We start from the raw sequence: 23,786 nt of genomic DNA on the forward strand, positions 1-23,786 counted from the left end.
CTTCTCATGGCCATTTCTTCACCATTATTTGAACAGATTTTTTAATATTTTTGCCCTTGTGTTAAATTTGTCACAACTCTGTGTTTGTGCCAATAACTATGTGTCTTTCCAAGTTAAAAAAAAAAGAAGAACAAATTGAAAATAAAAATGTCGTCTATAAAATTTAATGAGCCAGAATAAGAACCAACGTTTTTAATACATGCACTACTGAATTTTCAAAATTTTATCGTTGAACTATTTTAACATCTGCTTTAAAACTTCCCACAAAATATCACAAATACATGCACAAATTCACTTCTGCCTAGTTTCATAGCTATAACTGAACGGGTTAAAATCTTAAATTAGTCAACTAGTTTACCCCCGATTGTGCTGAAAAATTGGTAGATTTTGAAACTTGTCAGTGTCCTTGGCTTCAAAAAACGTATATGACAATACAATGGAGTCAACATTTTCCAATTTGGGATCATCAACAAATTCAGGATCTATATAAAAGAATACTGGCAAATCAACTTGTTCATGAGGATTCAACCTCTGTTCTTCAAAGCAAAAACACTGTATTTTATTAAAATATAATCCTGCTTCAAATGGAATCACATTGTAAGTACTAATGCCATCAATAGGATGCTCTGTTGGATTCTTAGCAGTATAGAAAGCCAGTGCAGTCTCTCCAACAGGCACAACCAACTCTGTCTGCTGAGGTCTAAAATTCCAGGTTAAACTTGAAGCAGTGTCAGCATTGAATTTTACAGTAATTAATCTATCTTTCTTGGCTTCTTTTGGATTTTCTAAAATTTTTGAAACATCATGACCAGTTGAAATTGTGCCACCATAAGAGGTAGCTTGACAGTATAGTCTGTACAAAGGTACAGCAGCATAGCTTAGCCCACTGACAAACACTAGCACAGCAATTGCATAGTACACTGTTGACCTTTTACTTTTTTCTTGTTTTGTATGTGCACATCGCTGAATAATGTGATAATTCTTAAATTTTTGAATTGAACCAGAAGGAAAACTGGACTTTGGCAGTATAATGTATGCTTTTACCAATTGACATTTTACATGGTTACTTAAAGGATGCTGTAAAATCTTAGCTTGATGTGCAAACAGTCCACACTGCTTTTGAAGAAATGATGATAGTCGGTTCATCTTTCATTTGTCCCAGGATACCTGAAATATTAAAATAAATGTAAATATTGTTGGCGACTTGGGCGAATACATCTGCACTATAAACGTTTTCTTTTATTATTATGGAAGGATTTGGAAAATGAAATGAAAAAGCTAGAAAATTTTAGTGATTTTAAAGGAAAATTGGAAAAGAAATTATCAAATAAGTATGAATTTTAGTTTTGTTTATTTTGGAGATTTGATTTAAATTAAGATGTAATTGTTTGTTGGTTTGTGAGTGTAATGATGCTATATGCATGTGTTTTTTTTACCTAATTCACACCATGTCAACTGTTTCGTTTTGGGTGGATCGTATTGATTTTTGTATATAAATTGTTGTTAAGGTTAAACAAACATGTCAAATAATATCACAGAAAAAAAGGTTATGTCCAAAGAGGGTAGGAGGTTTCTGAGACAGTCTCTTCCCTTAGTCTAATGGTTCTCCTGAATTCTCCCCTATGTTTTTAATAGTTTGTCTTGCTTTTATTTGTTCACGAATCCTCACTCTCATGCAGATACACAGAAGTGGAAGGGACTTTCTCCCCCTCCAAAGAAAATTTACAAGACTCCAAAATTCTTTTTTAATTATACAAAATGTTTTTTTTTTCAAGATTTTCATATAATGCACTTTTTTCCAAACTACACTACTTTACAAACAAATTTATGTGTGTGCAAATCTTCTAATAAACTCTGTTATAAAACTTGATGTGTAATTTCATAAATTTTGCCAGTAATATTTAAAGCTAAAAGACATATTTACATTCTATACTTGATTTCATACAAGCAATTTGCTAAGTTAAGTCTATTTTTTCAACTATAACACACTTTTGTTAGTCCATGTCAGGGCTCTCCAATACAACAATTCATTTTGGTGACAAAAAGCCAACTCCCAAATTATCAACCAAGCCGATTGGCTATTTCCTAAATGTTCCTTTTTTTTTACAAAGAAGGTCTTTCAAACTTCCTCCCCTGAAGCTCTTCCTTGATGAAATTTGATGGGGTACCTGATTTATTTGGGTACACAAGCGTAAAACATCACTTACAAATTACTACTACTACTACTAACAATGCTTTGGTTAGGCATTAACTATGATGATATGACCTTTAAGACCATTCATTAGGGTTTATTAAACAATTAAATAAACAGCAATTTTCAAAGGAAAAATCACAAACTGTTAGGAATAACTTTGATTTTTAAAATGTATGCTTTGGACATTCCATTATTTGGCACACCCCAGCATTTCTGAGTCAGTCCTGACATCAGGCCCCCTTATGAGTAGGCTATCTATGGTTGTGCACAATGATGAAAAGCATATAAAATATTTATAAAAAAAGAAGCAAAACAAAAGCACATGCACACTGATGGGCAGCCACATATCTGCACACAAAAAGGGGGGGGGGGGATTTCTAATCGAAACATTTAAAATAGTGGCTGAAAAAAAAAAATCAATTTTCCCATTTGACCCCCCCCCCCCAACAAAGTAATTAGATATCCCAACCAGGATATCCAAAAAGTAAACTTTTGGGAATAATTTCATTTCAGCAAGGATGTATTTTCCACAGGGGGGGGGGAGGGGGTAAACGCCTAGGACCAGTTGGGATATCCAGTTATTTTGTTGGGGAGTGGGGGTCAAATGGGAAAAGCGATTTTTTTTCAGTCACTATTTTAAATGTCTTGAGGTTCTAGGCGTTTACCCCCCCCCCAGAAAACATTGCCTGGAAAAGACATCCTTGCTGAAAGGAAATTATTCCCAAAAATTGACTCCCCACCGAAAATTCCCCCACCCCCTGCAGAAAACTCCCCATGTCTGTATACTTCCCAATAACAAATACTATCTATGAGTAATGGACAAATTACAAAACTTAAAAGGGAACTTAAACTTCTACAATGGAGTTCTCTGGTTGTTTTGTAGTTTGGGAGGGAGGGAAATACCTCAAAGGGTACACTTTAATCCCAAAACATCCCAGCTCTCATTGAGCCATCAGATAAATACATAATTAATTCTAAGGGAGAGACAAGGGTGGAGGTAGAAATTGATGTATGATCCCCACAGCTGTAACCAGAAATTTTTTGTGGGGGGGGGAGGGGGTACAGGGGGTTTGGAAAAAAAGAAATTCTAAAAACGCATCTAAAATGTGAAATTGATATCTAATCCCTTATGATTTCTGGGAATATTTCTACATAGAAGGGGGACTGCCTTTTCCTCATCCACACCTCAACCTCATCGTCACAAAAACTTTGGAGGGTGCTCTTTAGATCAGAAATTGAGAGTTCAAGTCCATTTTTTTTATATGTCAAAAGTGATTGGAGACCAACCAGCCATGGGGGGGGGGGTATTTTCCAGGGTGTTTTTTAAGGGAAGTATTTCCAGGGGGGGGGGGTAAAAGCTGGCCACCATCCCAGACAACCATTCAGAATGTACCAATGCACACCCATATTTGTTTGGCATAAGAAATTTACATGATTTCCCAAAAATTAAAGAACCTCTGAAAGAAGAAATCAGAATTCAATTACAATCATATTTACAAAATCAGGGCTGCCGCAGGCTCAAGTGGTGGAAAATAGGGACTTAGGGACCTCCTTTGAATCGAAAAAGGGACCTCTCTAGGGACCATTCTGGAAACAAATGGACCCCAAAACTCAGTTTTCAGAAAGCTCTTGAAGGAAAAAGCAGTGATACAACAGCAAATGACCCTTGACTAAGAAAAAAATATGTGAATAATCATTTGCAGACATCTCTCCATGATCAGAGGCCAAGTGATAATTAAGAAACCGACCATCTGAGAACCATTATGTCATGGGAGGAGCTTTTTTCTTCTGAACACTTTACTTTTGAATACAAAAATCAGATGCAAAAATATGATGAAAGTGATAAGGGTATGTCCTTCTTTTCTATGCCTTTTTTGAGCCGGTCACAAACTTCCTTCAGTAACTAGTCTGCAGCCTGTTCCTTGGTACCAAAAGCTTCTTTTTTTTCTTTGAAAGTCTCTATTGTCTGTCTTTTCAAAGAGGTTTTAGCAAGCTTCTGCTCTTTCAACCGTTCTCCTGCCTCTAAATCCTGTGGCTCTTTCTTAGTTTTTTTTTCTTTCAAGGCTTTTTCCTGCTGTAGGTACAAATCATAGCCTTTTCTAGTGGATTTGGTTAGTTTTATCAAGTCTTCAGAGACAGCAACATTTTGTGCACGTCTTCCAAAATCGCCCCACTTATGTATCAAAAACAGTTTTGCATTCAAAGTTTGTTCATTCATCAAAGCATTCTTCACTGAGAACTCGCCCAGAAAGCAAGAAACCCTGCTCAATCCTGGCAGACCCATGAGAAATGGTCAAAGCATTTTTTACAACTTCAGACAAGTTTGGATATTTACCTCCCTGGATCACAAAGTTCCACTTGTCGTCAATCCTTCCTGGCTCCAATGGAAGTCCAGATAACCAGACTAGCTTAAACTCGTCAACTAACATGTCTTTTTGTGTTGTGATGGGTAACTTCCTGGCAATATATAATAAACTGTGAGCAGAAACTGGCTTTGAAAATTCATTGGGATGCAGAAAAGATAACGCTTTCAGCAACTGCTTTCTGCTGCCTTTATCTTTTGGAAATAAGACCCATGAGCTTTGGTTAAAAAAATAAGCAAACTTAGTTTGCCCAAAGAAAATTTTTTTGACCATTGTATCTTGGAAAATTTTTTCCATATTTATCTGCTTTTCCATCTACAGATTTCACAGAATAGTCAGACCCAATCATCTTCAAGGCCCATGTAATTTCTGCAATTGTTGTTTCATCCTGCACTATGTAAGCACCTAGGTGCATGGGCAGTTTTGTCAGTTTGCCACTCTCCATGGAAGATGCTGCTGAGAGATGAAGCTGATTTGGTTTAGCTTTATGGTAACATTCTTCTTATGTTCATGAGTTCTGGCGTTCTGCAGTAAAACCTAGGAGCCCTTATGGCAGACAAACAATGTATTGCAGATAGAACAGTAGAAAAAACAGATCTCCTGGAACGGCTCTGCACCACTCTTTCATTTAGTGTCCTGTTGCATCTTTCTCTTCCAACCAAGTCTCCCAGAATTTACACTTTCCCATTCTAATTCAAAATGAAACTTCAAACCCCAAACTTTTAAAAAAGAAAAGAAGTTAGTAGAAACTATATAGGCTATTACCAGAAATGTATTCAAATAAAAAAGGGCGCTAGGAAGTAGTCTGATAGTTCAAGAAATGTATGTAAGCTCAAAATCGCACAATTAACCTGCTTTTAACCCTGCCTCCTTTGAAGGCAGGAAAGATAGCCATATCTTGGCTATCTTTTAATTCCTTTAATTTCAACCATTTTACATCAGAAAAAATGTAATTGCTTAGACTCACGCCATATTTCTTTTAATGACTGTGTTGTAGGTATTGTTTAGCATCAATATTGATTTGCATAATCCAACACTATATATAAAATTTATAGTCAGTGAGTGTGAGGCTGAATTTTGATTTGTATTTATTTCTATACTGCATTACATAATACAAAAGACCCCTAAAATTTTTATAACCTTATTAGCCTAGTAGGATCTAGTTAGAAATATGGGTGTCATTACAGGGAGGGTTGGGGTAATGTCTCCATATAGTTCTTGTACATATAAAATATGTTTTATATGTACAAGAATTAATAATATTTTCTGAAATGGCTACTAACAGCCCCCTTCCTCTTTCAAGAGTATGTTTCATGAAAATGTTTCTTTTCAAAACTGTCCCAAGGATAGCAAAAAGATTGCTTGCCACTATTCACCAATAAAGCAGTTTCCAAAGAGTTATAGTTTTTTTTTTAATAGTTTCTTTGTTTTAAGAGGTACCTGAAACAAATTTTATGGCTTATAGCATTGGTGGCCCAAGACCTAAATTAAAACAGGGCAACATCAATACTGGACATTATGTACTATAAATACCCAGAGCATCAACAATCCTGCCATTTCTGATAACAGGACTGTGAAAGAAATTTTGTTGGTGCCAAACATTGGCCCCTTTACCTATATGAACTTATGTAGCACATGTCCATTAATTACACTTGTGTTACTGGTGGTGTTGCTGGGATTTTTTTAGTCTTTTACAAAAAAAAACTATTCACATTAATTATCTTTTTAGTAACAGATTACAGGCAGCTAATTGTTGATTAGTCTCAAACCAACTTGCTATGGAAGCAAGCTCGTTTACATTGTTTATATAAATTAATTTAAGCATTGCAAGTATAAAAGGGACTTTATTCATCTATATTATTTCTCTTAATAGCTGCTTATCAGTTTTACAAAATCATTGTTTTTTGTTTAGCCTAAGCCAATAGCTGTGAGGTGTTTCAAGAATCAACAGAAAACATAAACCCTCCTTGACCATTTTATGTTGTTTTCAGTGACAACGACTCTTTTGTTTAAGGTCTTTGATTCCCATTCTCTACCTGACCATGTACAATACAAGGTTAAGTAAGATGGGTATTAATAATGAAAGGGTGAAGTCAATAAAAGATGAGTTAACAACCAAACAGATTCTTACATTCAAAAACACTGTCTGCATGGTGTAGATATCAAAATTCTGTTTTTTAGAGTTTGGTTACTATTGAGTCAAGTTGCTCCTTACTTACAGTTTGTTACCACAAACTGTTTGGTAATCTGATTAACAGAAATGTGATGCATATTATAAAACAACCGATTTCATTGTTTTAGTGCTTTTGTTTAATTTTTTTTTATATATTTTTAGGGCTATATCTGGTGGGAGGGGGTAGTTTAGATTCTAAGAAGAGTAACCATGATATTTTGAAATCACATAAAATAAGGGCTCTAATGGTATTAGTTTTATTTCATTAGCATTTTTCTTTTAGGAGAATTCAGTTTCTGGAAACACAGAAGAATTCAGTTTTGCTGTAGTGACTAGGCTATAATGAAATTGTGCATAAAATATTATTTGAAATGATTTAATAATGTGGATAATAGTAAAAAGAAACATGCTTATCTAATTCATAGAAACATGCTGCATGTTCTAAAGTAGGAATCTCATTGTTTTTTTGTTTACTTTTAGTTTAATATGTATAATAGGGCTATATATGTCAGAACTGTAAATGTAATATTTGAAAAGGTTGTAACTTTAAAAAAATCCTAAAATACAAACTTATATCATTCCTAAGAGCCAATTTAATTTACCTCCCCCCCCCTACTGTGTAAGTACATAACCAAAATTTAGTAAAATTCTAGTCTATCTACATTTTGCTATCTTGGAAAGGCGTCAGGTTAGGAAAATGAAACCTTCAGGGATGGGTCTAAAGACTAAAGTATGGGTACTTATTGATTAGCTGGAACATATGTAATGAGAACCGCATATAGAATCTCAAAGATCCTAATGAAAAACAGGTTTCCTCTGCCTAGTGAGGTATTGCTCACTCTGTGAAAAATATTTAAACTTTAGTTTTTTGTGGTTGAAGGGGCAAAAAAAGGTACCTAGGTTAGTTATGTATCTAATATATGCTATACCTTATCCCCCCCCCCCATTAATGTGTAAATATATAACCCAAATTTGTTTATAAACTATTATATTTTCATTGTATCTGGTTTCATTTCAATAGCATTAACTAAACTTCACTTCCTGCATGTGTTCCAGCTAACCAATAAGTACCAAAGTATGTCCTGGGAAGGTATTTTGAAGTGCCTACCTCCACTTCTAGTCCCTCTGGAGGACAGTGACCTTTTAAAAATCTTTGTGTTATAAAAGTGAAGCCTTGCAAAACAGATCTTCTGTTTAAATGAAGTACAACAAAACTGTTTTCAGCTTCACAACTTTGCTTTCTACATTTCTCATGTATTTTCTGTTTCTTGATTCTGTTGATGTTGCTTCTTTGGTCTTAAATGTATTTCAACAAGAGTGACATAATCAAGATACAGAAAATGCATGTGCAATATATAATTTGTGCTATATGCTTGTACATTAGGTGGGGGGAGGGGGATGCAAAGTAAAGCAAAGGCTTTTAGGAATGAAATAAGCCTATATGTAGGATAAAAGACTTATTTTTGGGAAAACAGCTTTTCTTTTGCATTGCAGGAAAATAAAGATGGGTTTTTGGACTGCCAAAAACAGCATGATACATGGTGTGTGTCACCATGCTACACCATGACACAATGTGTGTTAATATGTAAATAAAACTGGTACACTGAAAGGATATATATATATCAAAATAGGATACTTAGTATTTCCAAAGGAAGGTCCTTCTAGGTAAGTCAATAAACTAATAATTTCAAGTGTTTGATCTTCAATAACTTTAACAATACCCATATTGATGCATAGCTTGGATTCATTTACAAAATTCATTTACAACAAAAATGATTATTATATTTCGAAAGAGCATAAAAAAAGGCATCAATTGGTATGTTTACTTTATTTGTAAGTCATATACATATGAATAATAAAAAATTTACCATATAATTTAGCAGTAAAATTCTACTTTAGCTACTTTTGGCTATCTTGGAAAGGGGTTAAGTTAGGAGAATAAAACTTTCAGGGATGGGTCTACTGAAATTTGCCTACATGATAGGTCTATACCTATTGAAATTTTGACAAAACAATATTTTACCATAATTTTCAGATATCAGCTTCTTTTTCTCTGGATTTAGTTCTGAAAATGTAATTCCTGTTATTTAATAGAATTTTAAGCCATATCAAATGTTTTTTTTTCAGAATTTAGGAAATATATTTGCATATCTTTAAAATCTTATAAATTGGGATTGAGCAAATTTGGGTACTTTTGCATGATCCAGGCCTCTTGGCTTAATTACTATAGAGAAGGCAATGATAAAACCTATTTTAAAACATGATAACTGCTGTAGACTAGGCAATGATAGTTTGCATTGCATATAAGATATTAAACTGTGTTTTTTGGGATTTTAGATGGGAGAAAAAGGTACCTAGGTTTGGTTACATATTTAATATATGCAATGCTTTACACCCCCCCCCCCCCTAATGTGCAATTATATAGCCCAAATTTGTTTCTAAACTATTATATATTCATCCTATTCCATTTTAGGCTATTTCATTAGCATAAACCAAAGTTGACTTTTTAGAGAGGCCTGGATAATGCAAAAGTACCCAAAGTTATGGAGCTGAAAACAATTTTGTTGTACTTTATTTGAGCAGGAGATTCATTTTGCAAGGATTCACTTTTAGGTAAATATTTACCAAATCATATTATTGAGTTACAACTAAAGTGAATATACCACTTGATGCCCTTTACAAATATAATAATAATTTTTGTCAGAAATAAACTTTAGCCCCCACCCCTATATATACCAATTCAGGGTATATATTTGCACATTAGGGAGGTGGGGGTAATTTCATTTCTGATGTAAATGAGAGGTAAGTTTAAACTTTCCCCACCCCCCTAACATGCAAATATATACCCTGAATTGGTATAGTTAGGGGTTGGGGTTAAAATTCATTTCCGACAAAAATGATTATTATATTTGTAGAGCATAAAAAGGCATTGAGTGGTAGGCCTATATTCACTTTAGTTGTAACTCAATAATATGATTTGGTAAATATATACCCACTTTTATAACACAGATTTTTAAAGGTCATCAAAGGTCATGAACCTCTACAGGGAGAAGAAATGGAGGTAGATACTTCAAAATACCTTCCCGGGTCTTTTTCTGAATGGATCATTTTTATAGGATGAGACCTACCACAAGGCTTATTCAATTTTATCAAAACTCAAGGCAAAGTTTGGTAAAATTCTACTTTAGCTACTTTTGGCTATCTAGGAAAGAAGTTTGGTTAGGAAAATGAAACTTTCAGGGATAGATCTACAGGCAAAAGTATGTCCGGGGAAGGTATTTTGAAGTACCTACCTCCACTCCTTCTCTCTCTAGAGGGTCCTGACCTTTGATGACCTTTAAAAATATGTGTGTTATTACCTTAAATTACCTTAAATCTCATCTTCTAGCGACTAAGGTTGCAGGAACCTGTAGATGTCGCAACCTTGTAAAAAAGTGAAACCTTGTAAAATAGATCTTCTGCTTAAAATGCAGTCCAACAAAATTGTTTTCAGCCTCACAACTTTGCTCAATCCTGATTTATAGAGTTTTAAAGATATGCAAACACATTTCCTAAATTTTGAAAATTAACATTGATATGGCTTAAAACACTACTCAAATAACAGAAATTGCATTTTCAGAACTAAAGCCAGAGAAAAAGGAACTGATAACTGAAAATTAAGGTAAAATGTTGTTTTGTCAAAATGTCAATAGGTAGGCCTATAGACCTGTCATGTAGGCAAATTTCAGGACCCTCTAGAGGGAGAAGGAGAGGATATAAGTACTTCAAAATACCTTCCCAGGACATATTTTAGCCTGTAGACCCATCCCTGAAAGTTTCATTTTCCTAACATCACCCCTCTCCAAGATAGGTAAAAGTAACTAAAGTAGAATTTTAGTTCTACAAAATCATAGGCCTATTATTGAGTTAGGACAAAAGTGGATACAACATTTGATGCCTTTTTTTATGCTGATTACGAATATAATAAGCATTTCTATTGGAAAAGAGTTTCAGCCCCCCCCCCCCTATATATGCCATGTACGGGTTAGGTTAGGTATAGCCTATATAGGGGGGGGGCTGGAATTCATTACCAACAGAAATGCTTATTATATTCATAATCAGCATAAAAAAAGGCATCAAATAATGTATTTACTTTAGTCCTAACTAAATAATATGATTTGGTAGAACTTTACCAAACTCAAGGCCCTTGGCAATGAACAGATGCTAATCTAGAGCATTATGAGAGGATCAATCAGGGACTGGACAACCCCAGGGAACAGGTAATGTAGCCTAGTGTTTAAGTCTCCAAGAAGAGACAGCTTGTAGCCTAGCCTAGGAACATTTTGTCTCTAGACTGAACTACAGACTAGCCTATCTACATCAAAACAGGAATGTTATAAAACATTTTAATATACAAAAGCATCCTTTTTTTATGTACTTGTGATTCAGTCATGTAATCTTTGAATTTTTAAGAAAATAATGAAGAAAACGGATAAATTCCTAGTCTAATGGTTTGTTCAGACTAATGTTTAAGGGCTTGCGTTAGTTTTCGATGTTTATCTATTACAGTGTAAAAATACCTTATAACCAATGAAGCAAGGTTTAAAGTTAACATTGGCCCTTTTGAAACCTGATGTATGCTGTATGCCACTGAAAAGCGCTGTAAGCTGAGATTATTTTTTTCTCATAATATTTCTTGAGTAGTTTGTATTTGATAAATTTTCGTTCTTGAGTCACATCTGCAGCCGACAGTATTTTTGAATAGATGGCGAGTATGGGATTTCCACATTCAACCTCGTTTCTAGGTTCTAGGGAGTGTCCGTGGATTTATGATAATGCGTCTACACATTTTAGTAATAATACGCCTATGCAAGTGTGTGTAAACCTTGGAATTTTGTTGGACTTTACTTTACCTACAGTAAACTTTGATAGTTTTACTTACCCTCATAGTCACAGCTACTTTGACCGTTTTACCCCTGAACTCTAGTTGACTTCCATAACTCCTGTCACTGAGTAGGGCCTGCGCGCAGTCACTATGGGAAATTGGAAATTTGACAATTGGATTTTGGAGGTTTTTAAAAAGTGTTCCTAAGGTATTTGATTAAATTAAAGCACGAGTTGTTCGAAATGAAAGTAAGGAGCAACATTAAAACTTAAAATGAACAGAAATTATCAATTAAATGAGGGGGGTCAACCCCTCGTCAGTACTTTGCTCTTTACGCTAAAGTTTGAATTTTGGCCCAATTCTTTAAGAATGACTCCTGAATCACAAAGGCCGTTTAGTTTGAACAAATAACTCTTAAAAGTACTATAAAAACTTTAGCGTAAAGAATGAGGTTGTGACAACAAATGATTTTTGTTCTCACAGATCTTCTTTCCAATAGGTTTGTGCATATATATCAATAGTGAAACATTTCAAATAGCTTCTTGATATAGGAATATTAATATATTCAATATTGATACATTGACAAATTCTGTTTCAACATTGTCTATAAATTTTCACTGGGTAATTTAGTACTGACTTGGATATGTATTGCTTCCACTTGGAAGTATAAAACTCAGTTAAACTAAGTATTACGAGCCCAGTTCCCTCAAAAAATGAACTTTGTTAATACATCAAAACGTTATCAAAGCCTTTTGATTTTTGCAGGCGGTGTTGACTGATTAGAGCTGGTGGTTTTTTTTTTTTTTTCTATGAGCTTAAATCACAAATTCTTTCAAACTCGTTTCTGGTGGTTCGTTCGAGCAAATTAAGACTATCATTGCAAGAGGCCTCAGAATTTTATAAGGACCATCAAGGAAAGTTTTTCTACAACCGTCTAGTAACGTTTATGTCAAGGTATGGGCCGCCATTTTTCTTAGTATAATTTGCGAAGGCAGGCACGTTAGTGAGCTCAATATGCCGCTAGTCGCTTGGCCAGTTTTGTCATTAAGTCTTATGTAAGTGCTAAATCGTCACTTGATGGAATCAACATATAGCTTTGATAGAATAACCCCGTTGGAACAGATCATACATATTTATCTAGTTTAGAACAAAGCAGTTTTTGAGATACTCTTTCTAAGGCGTTTACTTCATTTAATCACAGCAAATTGTTGCCCTCCCCCCGTCCCCCGAAATTTCAAAGATTTTTTTAAAGTTTCTGATATTTCATATGTAATTTGTCTCTTCTGCACACATTAATCCCTCCCCCTCCCTCCGTCGACATGTCGCTTTAACCAAAAATAAATTCCTTCATGCGTACACAAGCGCTTTTTTGTTGCACCGGTAAACCATAATACAAGTACTTAAAGGTAAGTGAGTGGATGTATTTGTTTGAAGCCTGTCATGGAGTCTCTATAAAGCCTTTTCATAAATATGAAACCTTTCCAGTGCTAGAGCCTTCGATTTTTGAGGGTTCCAGCATTAGGGGAGACAACCTTGTTTAATGTAGACCTGTTTTGCCTGAAAATTGCTTTAAAATTAAGTATTTATTTAATTTTGTTGGTATTTCCCTGATCTGAAGCCATTAAGTATGCAAGGTTTATGCTATGTTGTATTCTACTTATCAATATGTATGCAAAAAAGAAAGAAAAAAAACTGAATAAAATTCAAGCATGGAAGTGGGGTTTCCTTGCCTATAAAGGAGGGATAGAAAAGTCTGATGGGTCAATTTTTCAAACTAGAGTTGAAATTCATTATTTTCCTCACCTATGCTTGATGTAGTGGTGGCTCTGACTGGACCAAGAACCAATAATATTTTAAATCGGTAAAAAAAAAACAAGAAAGAAAAAGAAATAAAACCTTAAGTTTCAAAAGTACAATTTAGAAGCTGGGGCTCGATATTTTAAATAACATGTAGATGGATCAATTCTTCAAATTATTACAATTGGTATAGTGGTGTTACTGATAGTACCAAAAATGAACCAAAGAATATAATTTCTGTAAAAAAAAATCCTCACTTAAATATACCAGCTAATGGTGCATGTATACTGATTACGGTTGCAGCATTATTAATTACGACAAGGAGTAATATCCTAATATAGTTAGCAAAGGCAAATCCAGGATTTTTTTTCGGGGGGGGGGGGCAAAAAGACTTTAAAAACCGCATCAAAAGTTTGTTTATATGCATTTTTGTTATGTTTTTATGAGCCGGACAAAAATATCAGGGGGGAGGGCTCTAACTCTGTAACCCTCCCCTCTGGACACAGCCTTTAGCTAGTCTGTTCCATATATAAACTAGTAGCAAACGTTACTTGATTGAAGCTACAAAGGTGGATAAAAATTGTTAGTTCAATTTCCGCTTAAAACGTCCTAAACGTCCTATTTCAACTTGGTCCTACCGCCACCTTGTTTTCTAACACCTATGTTATTTTCCACCAAAAAACCCTGATAAATATTTTAAATTGATGTTTCATGATTTATTTTGAAAATGATTGTTGAGATCTTAAATCCAATTTTTGAAAAATTTAGAAAAATTTAAATTTTTCGGTCATATCTAACAGTTACATCTTTAAACAGAAAAACAAACTTAGTTATAGTCTTTTAGTGAACAATGTAGCCTATAGACGTTCGGCACTAGGGTGACGCTAAAACTATATTGGAATAGATCTAGTTCACGCACCTCCTTTTTAAATGTGGGCGAATCTGACCAGTCATGTAGCTTGAATTCACTCCAAATTTCTCTACTCACATCTGCCTTAAAAACTCTTTAAAAAACTTATCAAAATATAAATTTAAACGTGAAACAATTTTTCTGTTACTTTTTTAATTGTAACTGCCAAGACCCGATGAGGTTATCACGTTCGGAGCTACGATGTGTGACTTTTACATGTAAAATTGAAATCATCTTCAAATTGTAAACCAAGATATTTTTTAATGTTTTAAATTTTGTCTTTATTTATCTTGTTATTACATATTAGTATGTGAGCATTAATTTACAGAATCATGGCCTAGTGTAGTTTTGCTGAAAACTATAGTCTAGATGAACTGCTTTTTTGTCTATTACTACACGTTCTTTTAGTCGTGATTGCCTATTAATTAGGCCTAGTAATTAGGTTTTAATTAGGCCTATTAATTAGGCCTTGCCTATTAATTAAATTTGATATTCGGTTTAACTTGGTGTGTTTTCTTAGTGGTCCAACGATGGCATTTATACTTGCTCATCCTGATGCCATAAATGCTTGGAGGAAACTAATTGGTCCTACTAAGGTTTATAAAACGCAATATGAGCAGCCAGATTCTTTACGAGGTCAATTTGGGCTCACTGATACTAGGAATGCCACACATGGCTCAGGTATGACTTTTCTGGTTGAATTAAAATCCCACGCAAATGTTTACTTAAGGGAATTTTCTTACTTAAAGAAAGTTAAGTAAATATTCATTTAAATCTTAAAGTCAGGGGCGGATCCAGGATTTTCTTAGGGGGGGGGGAGGGTGCAAAATAGGTTGATCCGAAAAAACTTGCGTTAGAAGCAAGTTTAATTAACGTAATGCGTTAATTAAGTAAACTACACTACTTTGGACTACGTTAGGGGGCGCCCCCCTTAACCCTCCCCTGGATCCGCCACTGCTTAAAGTAAAGATTAAAAAGGTACTAATAATACAAAAATAGCAATAAAATAAAATAAAATGAATAAAAATAAAGTAAAGATCAAAAGAGAAAGTAAAGACAAAAGAAAATTCAGTAAAGATTAATTTTATCCTTAACTTAAGTAAGTGTTTGTGTGTTTTTAGTGTATTAGATTAAAAATTGCATGTATTTTTTCTTCGCTTACACCAAACAGAACTTCTTGCACTATTTCAGCCACCGTAACTGTACAACAAAATCCAATGATTTAGCATTTATGTAAATAGCGGTATGGTAATTAGTTGACGTTCTGCCTTCTCAACTCCCCTCAAGAGTAAATCCTGGGTATCCCACTGGCTCTAGGGGTGCCTGAGTACTATAAAATATTTCTATTAAATATACTGTTTGTATCATTAATGGTTTGTAGTCAAACAGTTCGTGGTAACGAACTGTAAGTAAGGAGCGACCTGGCTCAATAATAACCGAAACTCTAAAAAACTGAATTTTTATGTCAATAGATACATCAAAATAATCGGATTATTCTGCTGATTTCAAATACATAAATTTCATTAAGTTTAATTTTAACCATCAAAGGATACGAGCCTGAGAATGTTTGCCTGTTTTTCGAAAAAGGCGGGAATTCCTCCTAAAAGTCATAGAATCTAAATAAAAATCAAATCATCAGATTTAGAATACCATAGAACCCTACTGCAGAGGTTTCAAGCTCCTATCTGCAAAAATGCGGAATTTTTTATTTTTTGCCAGAAGAAAGATCACGGTTGCGTGTTAATTTTTTTTTGTTTTTCCTAGGGATGATCATATCGACCCATTGGCCCTAGAACATCGTGATAGGGCTCATTGAAACGGAAATTAAAAGTTCTAGTGCCCTTTTCAAGTGCCCAAGAAAATTGGAGGGCAGCTAGGCCCCTCCCTACCCCTTCTTTCCAAAATCGTCCGATCAAAATTTTGAGATAGCAGTTTTGTTCATCATAGTTGAAAGGCCCAATAACAATGCTTTGGATATGACATGACACCCCCCCCCCCCACAGCCCCAGGGGCAAGGCCTTTAACTTATAAAATTTGCCCATTGTTTACGCATAGTATTTTTTATTGGGAAGTAAGCATACATTTTCAGGTGGGGGGGGGACGAATTTTATGCTGGAGTTTTTCCACGGGGGAATTTTCCATGGGGAGGGAAGTTTACAGGGGGTGAACTTATCAGGGGAAATTTTGTACTGGGAGAATTCGCCAGAATTCCTATACAAAATTCTTTTTATATGTCTTGCTTTCTCTTTTCCGTCTCAATTTTACGCGTGGAGTTGTCAAGGGTAATTGCCCGGGTATAATTTTCACCGGGGTTGAATTGTCTAGAGGATATTTCTGTGGGGAGGGGGATTTCTCCATGGAGGTGGGGCCAGATTTCCTGGAAATTAAATAAAAAAACAAGTTTTTCAACCAAAAGTAAGTAGCAACATTAAAACTTAAAAAGAAAAGAAATTATTACTTATATGAAGGGGGCTTCCCCCTCCTCAACACCTCACTCTTTACGCCAATGTTTGAGTTTTGTCCCAATTCTTTAAAGATGCCTCCTGCAACACAACGGTCGTTTAATTTGAACAATAAGCTTTTTTAAAAGTACTAAAAACTTTAGCGTAAAGAGCAAGGCCTTGAAGAGGGGGCAGATCCATTCATATACGTTATAATTTCTGTTCATTTTAAGGTATAATGTTGCTCCTTACTTTCAGTTAAAAAAAACTTGTTTTTTTTATTTAATCTTGAGAAGGAAAGGCGTGAACAAATAGCCATGAGAACATTTAAAAACAAAAAAAATCTTTACGAGAGCAATTTGGTTGTGGTACTTCCAAAGGCTTTAAGTTAAAAACATAATTTTTTTTTAGGTGAGTGGGAAAACTGAAATATGCCTCTGGAAAACATTTGTCAAATGTTCCCTTGCGTTTCAAAGCACCCACGTATCAGAACTGAGCCGCTGTCATTACTGTAGCTTCCAATAATCTAATTTTGGTTCGCAGACTTCTCTTCTGCGAAGCAAAGGCAGGCGTCTGCAAACCAAGATTAGAAAATTAGAAGCTACAGTGATGACAGTGGTCAAATATGGCTCTTAAGCATGGACGCTCCGAAAAGTGGATGAAGATTTGCTAGATGTTTTCCAGAGAAATTGCTTAAGGATTGTTTTGGGTACCCCGGCTGACTGACTGTATTTCAAACAATAGGCTATACGAAAACTGTGTCAATACCGCTCTCTAGGGCTATAATGAAAGAAAGGTTGAGATGGCTAGGGCACGTTGTGCGGATGACAGATAGCCGAAGATTCTTCTTTTCGGCCAACCGTCTAGGGTTAAACGGAAAGCAAGTCGTCCTCGTCTGGGGTGGGAGGACGTCATAAAGAAAGATTTAAAGGAAATGTGAACTTCGTAGGAGAGTGAAAAAAAGGGAGGCTTTAAATAGATCAGGATGGAGGAGAGCGTGCGTAGCTGTGTTGGCCTCAGGCGGCTTGGTGCTGCGGTCAGTTGTTAGTAGTAGTAGTAGTATACTTCTCTTCCTATTGTTTCAAACCTTTTCCCTGTGAAAAATACACTGGGCCTTGACTACTCAAAATTTTATATATTCATTGCATACACCATCTTTACTAGGTATACTACCCAGGTAGTTGAAGATATCCAGCTGATCGTTTTTATCGTTACCCAACATCACCTCTTTACCTTCATTCCTTCCTAGTCTAAGTGACTTAGTCTTCTTAACAGTAATTTTCAAGTCTATTCTCACAGCTTTAACTCTCAAATTCTCTAAAACTTCATTCATTATAAAATTTTATTATTTATGATACTTAAATCATCTACATAATCCTAGTCTAAGGGATTTTAATCTTCCTGTTTGATTTTATGCTCTCCCATAGTCTTTGTCGTGCTTCTTAGGACAAAGTCCATCCAACATAATCGACATAAACAGGAGTAAAACACAACCAAGGCTTTCTCTAGGTAGGGGGGGGGGGTGCCCCCCCCCTGAAATTTTGTTTTATTCATGACAACAGAACAAAAATGCTCATAAACAAAGTTTTTGTGCTTTAATTTTTTTACCCCCCCTCCCTCTGAAAAAATCCTAGATACGTCCTTGGATGTAACCCTGCTTAACTCCTAATATAACACCAAACCAGTTACTAGCCTCACTTCCTACCTTAAACGCAGCGACAAAGTTCTTGTACACATCACTAATCACTTTAATGTACTTATCTGGAATTCAATACAAGGATAGGATCTTCGCCAAAGCTTTTCTATCTGGTGAATCATATGCTTGTTCATAATAAAAAATACTTTGAACTAAAAGGGTGTGATGATTCAGACACTGCTCCATTATCTAAGAGGTGCAAAATTTGGACGAGGCGTCCTATCCCCTACCTAATACCGCGCTGTTCTTCTTTAAAAAAATTATCTACGCCATCAATGAGAGAAAGGTTGAGATGGCTAGGACAAGTTGTGCGGATGAAGGATGCAAATTGCACATATAGTTCTTGTCGGTCAACCTTTTAGGACCAAATGAAAAGCTGGTCGTCAACGAATGGGTGGGAAGATGTCGCAAGGAATGGTTTAAGGCAATGGGAACTTCTTGGGAGGGTGTAAAGAGGGAGGCTTTAAATGGGAGGAATGGAGGAGGAGCTGTAGTTAAGTTGGTCTCAGATGGTTTGGTGCTGCTGTGAGTTGTTAGTAGTAGCATTTTAGTCTAATAAGTATCATAATGCGAAGCAATTTGATTCCTACAAAAAATCAAGCTAATGCCTCTATAATCACCACGCGCACTCTCATCACATTTCTAATAAAGGGGCTGAAATAGAGTTTTTAGAAAATCACCAGGTACCGTTTTTCAAAACTTACAATCACAATACTCAGTAATAGAATAATAGAGCAGAGAAAATGAATATTTCCTTAGAAATTCAAAAAAAAACAAAAAAAAAGAAATCTGACGTAACGATTTCAAGAATATGATGGCCAAAGGCCCGACCGTATTCTAAGTAAAGGTGGAGTTGAAGACATCTGTCAACCGGGGAAAAAATGTTTCTTCTAGATTTTTTTTTTTTTTTTACAGAGGGTGATATATTGTAGCTGTGTTCAGGCTTACTTAACATTTCTTCATTTAATATGTATATTTTTCAGACTCAGAAGAAACTGCAAGAAAAGAAATATCCTTTTTCTTTAAAGACTTTTACTGGGACCAATGGTTTCGTGAAGAGGAACCCTTATTCAGAGAAAATCGCATCAATTTTGACCCAGATAAATTTTTACATTATGTTAAACAGTAATTAATGTAATTCTTGATCGGATATTCTTTTAGTACAGTTTTGCCTCTTTTTGGTTACTTTTAATTTATGGTAATATGCGAGATAAACATAGCTCTAGCATTTTAAAGCACCAAGGACATTAAAATCGATTTTTTTGAATTGGTTGTGTGAGTACTTGAGCAACCCTTTATGTTTTAATAAATAAAAAAAAAAAATCTTGACTATAAGTTTTCATAAAAAGACCTCTGTATTCAGTTGAGGAGTTTAGTTTCTATCGGGTGTCAAACTAAAAAGCAGGAAATTTGGGGGGATTATGTAGTTTTTGAAACAAGTCAATTTAAACTACACAGGGGTGTAGTTTAAATTGACCTAAGATGAATTGAAGGGGCAAAAATGTTTTATTTTGGTGTCCTTGGTACTTTATATACTGGTTTCGTTCGAAAAGAGTCCTTCTTAGAGCATGTTAGAAAAGAGACTAAATGTGCAACGGAGAGATGTCAGGAACAGTAGAGGTACGTTATTAACAGCAAGGTCAACAGGTAGAAATAGCAGGAGGAACATTCTTTGGAGGGAGTCCAGAAATCTTGTCGTAAGTAATCCCTCTCTGTGCTCAGTTTTAGATAAAAAGGAGTCGAGATCTTGGATTTTACTCAGCTTTCTTTTTTTGTGTCTACAGCCAAGCTATGTATGCAGTAATGTGCGTTATTATATTTTCCGTTGAAGAGTTTCCGGGCACCTCATATGTTGCACATTTCTCCTTGACTCTTCCTTTGCGCGTGCGCAATGACGAATTTTTACCCATGGCTGGTCGTACATGCGGTAGGATGGTAAGAAGGTAGGCGACCTGATTTTTGTGGTTTCTATGCATGACCTCAATTAGTAAACTTATAACTCAACTTTAACGAAGAATAATAATAAAAGTAACAAAGAATTATTGCGCGTTCAGTCAATTAATATAACTTTCAATAATTAAATAAAATTGATTTGTTTTAATAAACATTTCTTTTTGATCCGACTGTATTCCAAGTAGTGAATGGCACTATTTGAAAATTAATCAATACTCCAATGCTATTTCCTCCCCTGACCACGTCCCTTTGTGGCGCTGTGATGTGTCCCATTTCTGAAACAAGTGTGTATTACGGTTTAGTTATCTTTGCTGCGTCTGTGTCGCAGTAATCCTTTTATTCCATATTAATATTTAAAAAATATCATAAGAAAACGAAACTAGCAATGGTTTTCTGTATTTTGCTTCTTAATGTTTGAATGCTATTAAAGTGAAATTAAAAGTAAAAAAAAGTGTCAGTAGAGAGGGGTCTTATACTCGTGTCCCTCACCCCTGCTGCCACCTACAACTTTTTTAACACCATATATTGACACGAGAACCACGTGGTTTATGGTTTTTCTCAGTGAGAATGAAAAAACAGTTGAAATTCTCACTTGAAAAACCATGAATTTTGTCGCATTTATGGTTGTTTTCATGGATGGTTATGTGGGTTGTTCGATTTATTTGATGTTTTTATCGGATGTCAACATCAAATTATGGATGTTTAATGGTTTTTGTCGGTGAGAATTTGAAAAACATGAATTTTGTCGCATTTATGTCTGTTTTCATGGATGTTTAATGGTTTTGTCAGTGAGAATTTGAAAAACAGGAACATTGTCACATTTATGGATGTCAACAGCAATTCATGTCTGTTTAATGGTTTTCTCACTGAGAATGAAAAAACAGGAATTTGCCAAATGTTATGACTTTCCCGGAAACAGTTAGATCACGTGCTTCCTTCTCAGCCAATCAGCGAGTCGGTTACATATTCCGTCTCAGCCAATCAGAGATGTGCTTTAATATTAGCGGTGGTGGGAATATAAGGACCGGGTTTTTTTGCTATAGTTTTATTAGTCTGTGAATAGAATTCAAAGGAGTGAGAAGAAGAACAGTTTTGACTTTACTCATTTGGATATATATTTGTGTTGCAGATGGCGATGAGTGGACTGTTTACCCTATTAGAAGTTGATAGCGGAGTTGATGATAATAGTACAAGAGCACCAAACATTGCGGTGGAAATCACGAAAGGATCACGGCTATGTCTGGAATGGGATGCAGTATATGCAAGATCTGTGATATCCTTGAGCAAATTTAAAATGGAGGATCAATTATGTTTAGCCTCTAAAGTTGATATAGCACATGTGAATAGACTTCAATGTGCTTTAAGTGCATTGGTGAAACATATTGAAGACATTAAACAGTATCGCTGATTGTACATGTTCAGTATTATTGATGTTGTTCTTGTAATTATTCAATAAAATTGTTTCGAAATCGAAAATGTTCTCTTTTCTTTTCTGGTCAGGGATAACGAATCAGGATCAGTCTAGAGTCAGCAGTTGGAGTGAAAGGACTGATAAATGAATAAATTTGAAAAAAAGAGAATTAGATCAAATCTAGTGTTTATGGAAAAACATTTGATTTTGGATGATGATTTTCTCGAGTTATCTCTTAAAAACAGGATATTATCTTGTCGGGGAACAATTGACAATATAATGAGGAGTGATTCCCCCCCATTGGACTATTGTATGAAACTTTTAAAATGTGATTCAAATGCATATAGCCAATTTATTGATATATTAATTGGAAAAAAGCAGAATCATATTGTGGATATACTTTCATTGCCATTGGATTCAATGTAGATGGCTCCCCCATCATTCGAAAGAGGTAACGTCACAGAGCTACTCCTCTCTCCCACATTTCCCTCACATTGAATTTATCGAGCGAGGACGATCAGTTTCGTTTTAGCTGTGAGTGAGTTGACATCGGAAACCGAAAAATTTTCTATATATGTCCATTGTGCATGTACACTCATGGCAGTTGGAATCAATGTGAGAATTGTACAATTATTGATGGCTATAGTGAAAAGTGTAAATTATGTAATCCTTGTAAATTACATAGAGGCTATGCAGTACAAATTAAAGGATGTAATTCATGTCTTGAGGAGGTGTGTGATTCTCACCCTAGAGGGCACCTGTGCTCCAATTGTCACAATGATAAATGCGATCAGTGGGAGAATACTTACCCCGCTATGATTGGAAAGAATCCTAAACGCGATTTTAGTTTATTTCTACGGGATTGGTATCGTCGTGGATTTAAATTATTCTGGGAAGAGGAATCTGGTCTACGATTCAACTGTTGGAACAACAAAAGAATTTGGTTTCTACGTCATCGCTGTGACGACACTGCCTACTATGACTATAAACCAAGTTATTTTTATTTGGCAGTGACCGAATGTGATTCACCATTTGAAAACACTGTTTGTGATATTGCTTCAAATAGACAGATTGAAACTCGTGAATTTCATAATATGAATGTAAATAGTATCATTGACTATACAAAGAGATATGACAAGAGTGAAGTTACATTGTACTGTAGAAAATGTGACCCTGACTTTGCAGTCAATCAAGATCAATATACAGTGAATCCAAATGATTTACAAGCATTAGTGGTTCACGACAGTTGCCTATACATCGAAGATGAAGAAATCTAAAGTGAAGATTTAAAGAAATTGTTGTATATACACGCATTTTATTAATAAACAAATTCACAAACATTTTTTAAGTACTTTACTCTTAGGGCCCTGAAATCAATACTGTCTAGGTCCGAGAGGATATTTTCCACTAGAAAGTCGTTCAGACGGGGATTGTCACTATAGATGTGTAGAAACTGCTTGTAAGTATAGCCACAACACCGGAACACAAAATATAGTAGTGCATGGAAGCCGCAGCTTTTAGTCGTTAGATCCTGCACCCTCTTTCTATTTTGAATAATAGTTTTCACACTGCTCTCAATATAGTTGCTGATGTGAGGTGTGTAGAATGTATAGGGTAGACCAAGAGGATCAAAAAATTCGATATTCTTCTTTGTTTGAAAGATGCACAGCCAATGACCCGTCAGCACAGTCGACGGACTGCTATTAACAATAATCAAGGTATTGCTCGCACTTTGAATTTTTCCAAGATAGTCTGAGGGTAGACAATAGGATTTGTACTGAGACATGTAGGGGTCCATATTAAATACACTGATTATTTGACTGATGTTCATGGCGCCAAGTCTAGTAGAACACTGCCTTCGGGAGTGATTTCCCAAGAGGTTTCATATTGATTTAGTGAGATTAGGGCAATAGTCTCAGCCAATGGGTCGGCAAATATACACTCTAAACGGACACTCCCTGTACGCACTATACTCATATCCTGT

The 23,786-nt window shown here is 35.3% G+C and overlaps 2 protein-coding genes across 4 annotated transcripts; one reads left to right on the forward strand and one right to left on the reverse strand.

The window, feature by feature from the left end:
* Positions 1 to 148: 148 nt before the first annotated feature.
* On the reverse strand, positions 149 to 11,440 carry Cox11 (Cytochrome c oxidase copper chaperone COX11). 3 transcript variants are annotated; one of them, XM_089089823.1, is made up of 2 exons: positions 11,290 to 11,440; positions 149 to 1,167 (listed from the first exon to the last, which is right to left on the reverse strand). In XM_089089823.1, the coding sequence occupies exon 2, from the start codon at positions 1,144 to 1,146 to the stop codon at positions 355 to 357; it is 792 nt and encodes a 263-aa protein (XP_088945949.1). In that variant the 5' UTR covers positions 1,147 to 1,167; positions 11,290 to 11,440; the 3' UTR covers positions 149 to 354. The 3 variants fall into 3 exon arrangements, with proteins under 3 accessions (XP_088945949.1, XP_088945950.1, XP_088945948.1); XM_089089824.1 differs by lacking the exon at positions 11,290 to 11,440 and adding an exon at positions 11,148 to 11,196; XM_089089822.1 differs by lacking the exon at positions 11,290 to 11,440 and adding an exon at positions 11,125 to 11,180.
* LOC148952351 (nucleoside diphosphate kinase 6, mitochondrial-like) lies at positions 11,284 to 19,616 on the forward strand. Its single transcript, XM_089089825.1, has 4 exons — positions 11,284 to 11,370; positions 12,405 to 12,548; positions 14,822 to 14,982; positions 19,422 to 19,616. Exons 1-4 carry the CDS (start codon positions 11,300 to 11,302, stop codon positions 19,565 to 19,567), a joined length of 522 nt encoding a protein of 173 aa, XP_088945951.1. The 5' UTR covers positions 11,284 to 11,299; the 3' UTR covers positions 19,568 to 19,616.
* Positions 19,617 to 23,786: the final 4,170 nt, after the last annotated feature.

The sequence above is a fragment of the Artemia sp. Qi Xiang Cuo genome, chromosome 5, assembly GCF_049724085.1.
Source record: "Artemia sp. Qi Xiang Cuo chromosome 5, ASM4972408v1, whole genome shotgun sequence".
NCBI classification, from domain to species: Eukaryota; Metazoa; Arthropoda; class Branchiopoda; order Anostraca; family Artemiidae; genus Artemia; species Artemia sp. Qi Xiang Cuo.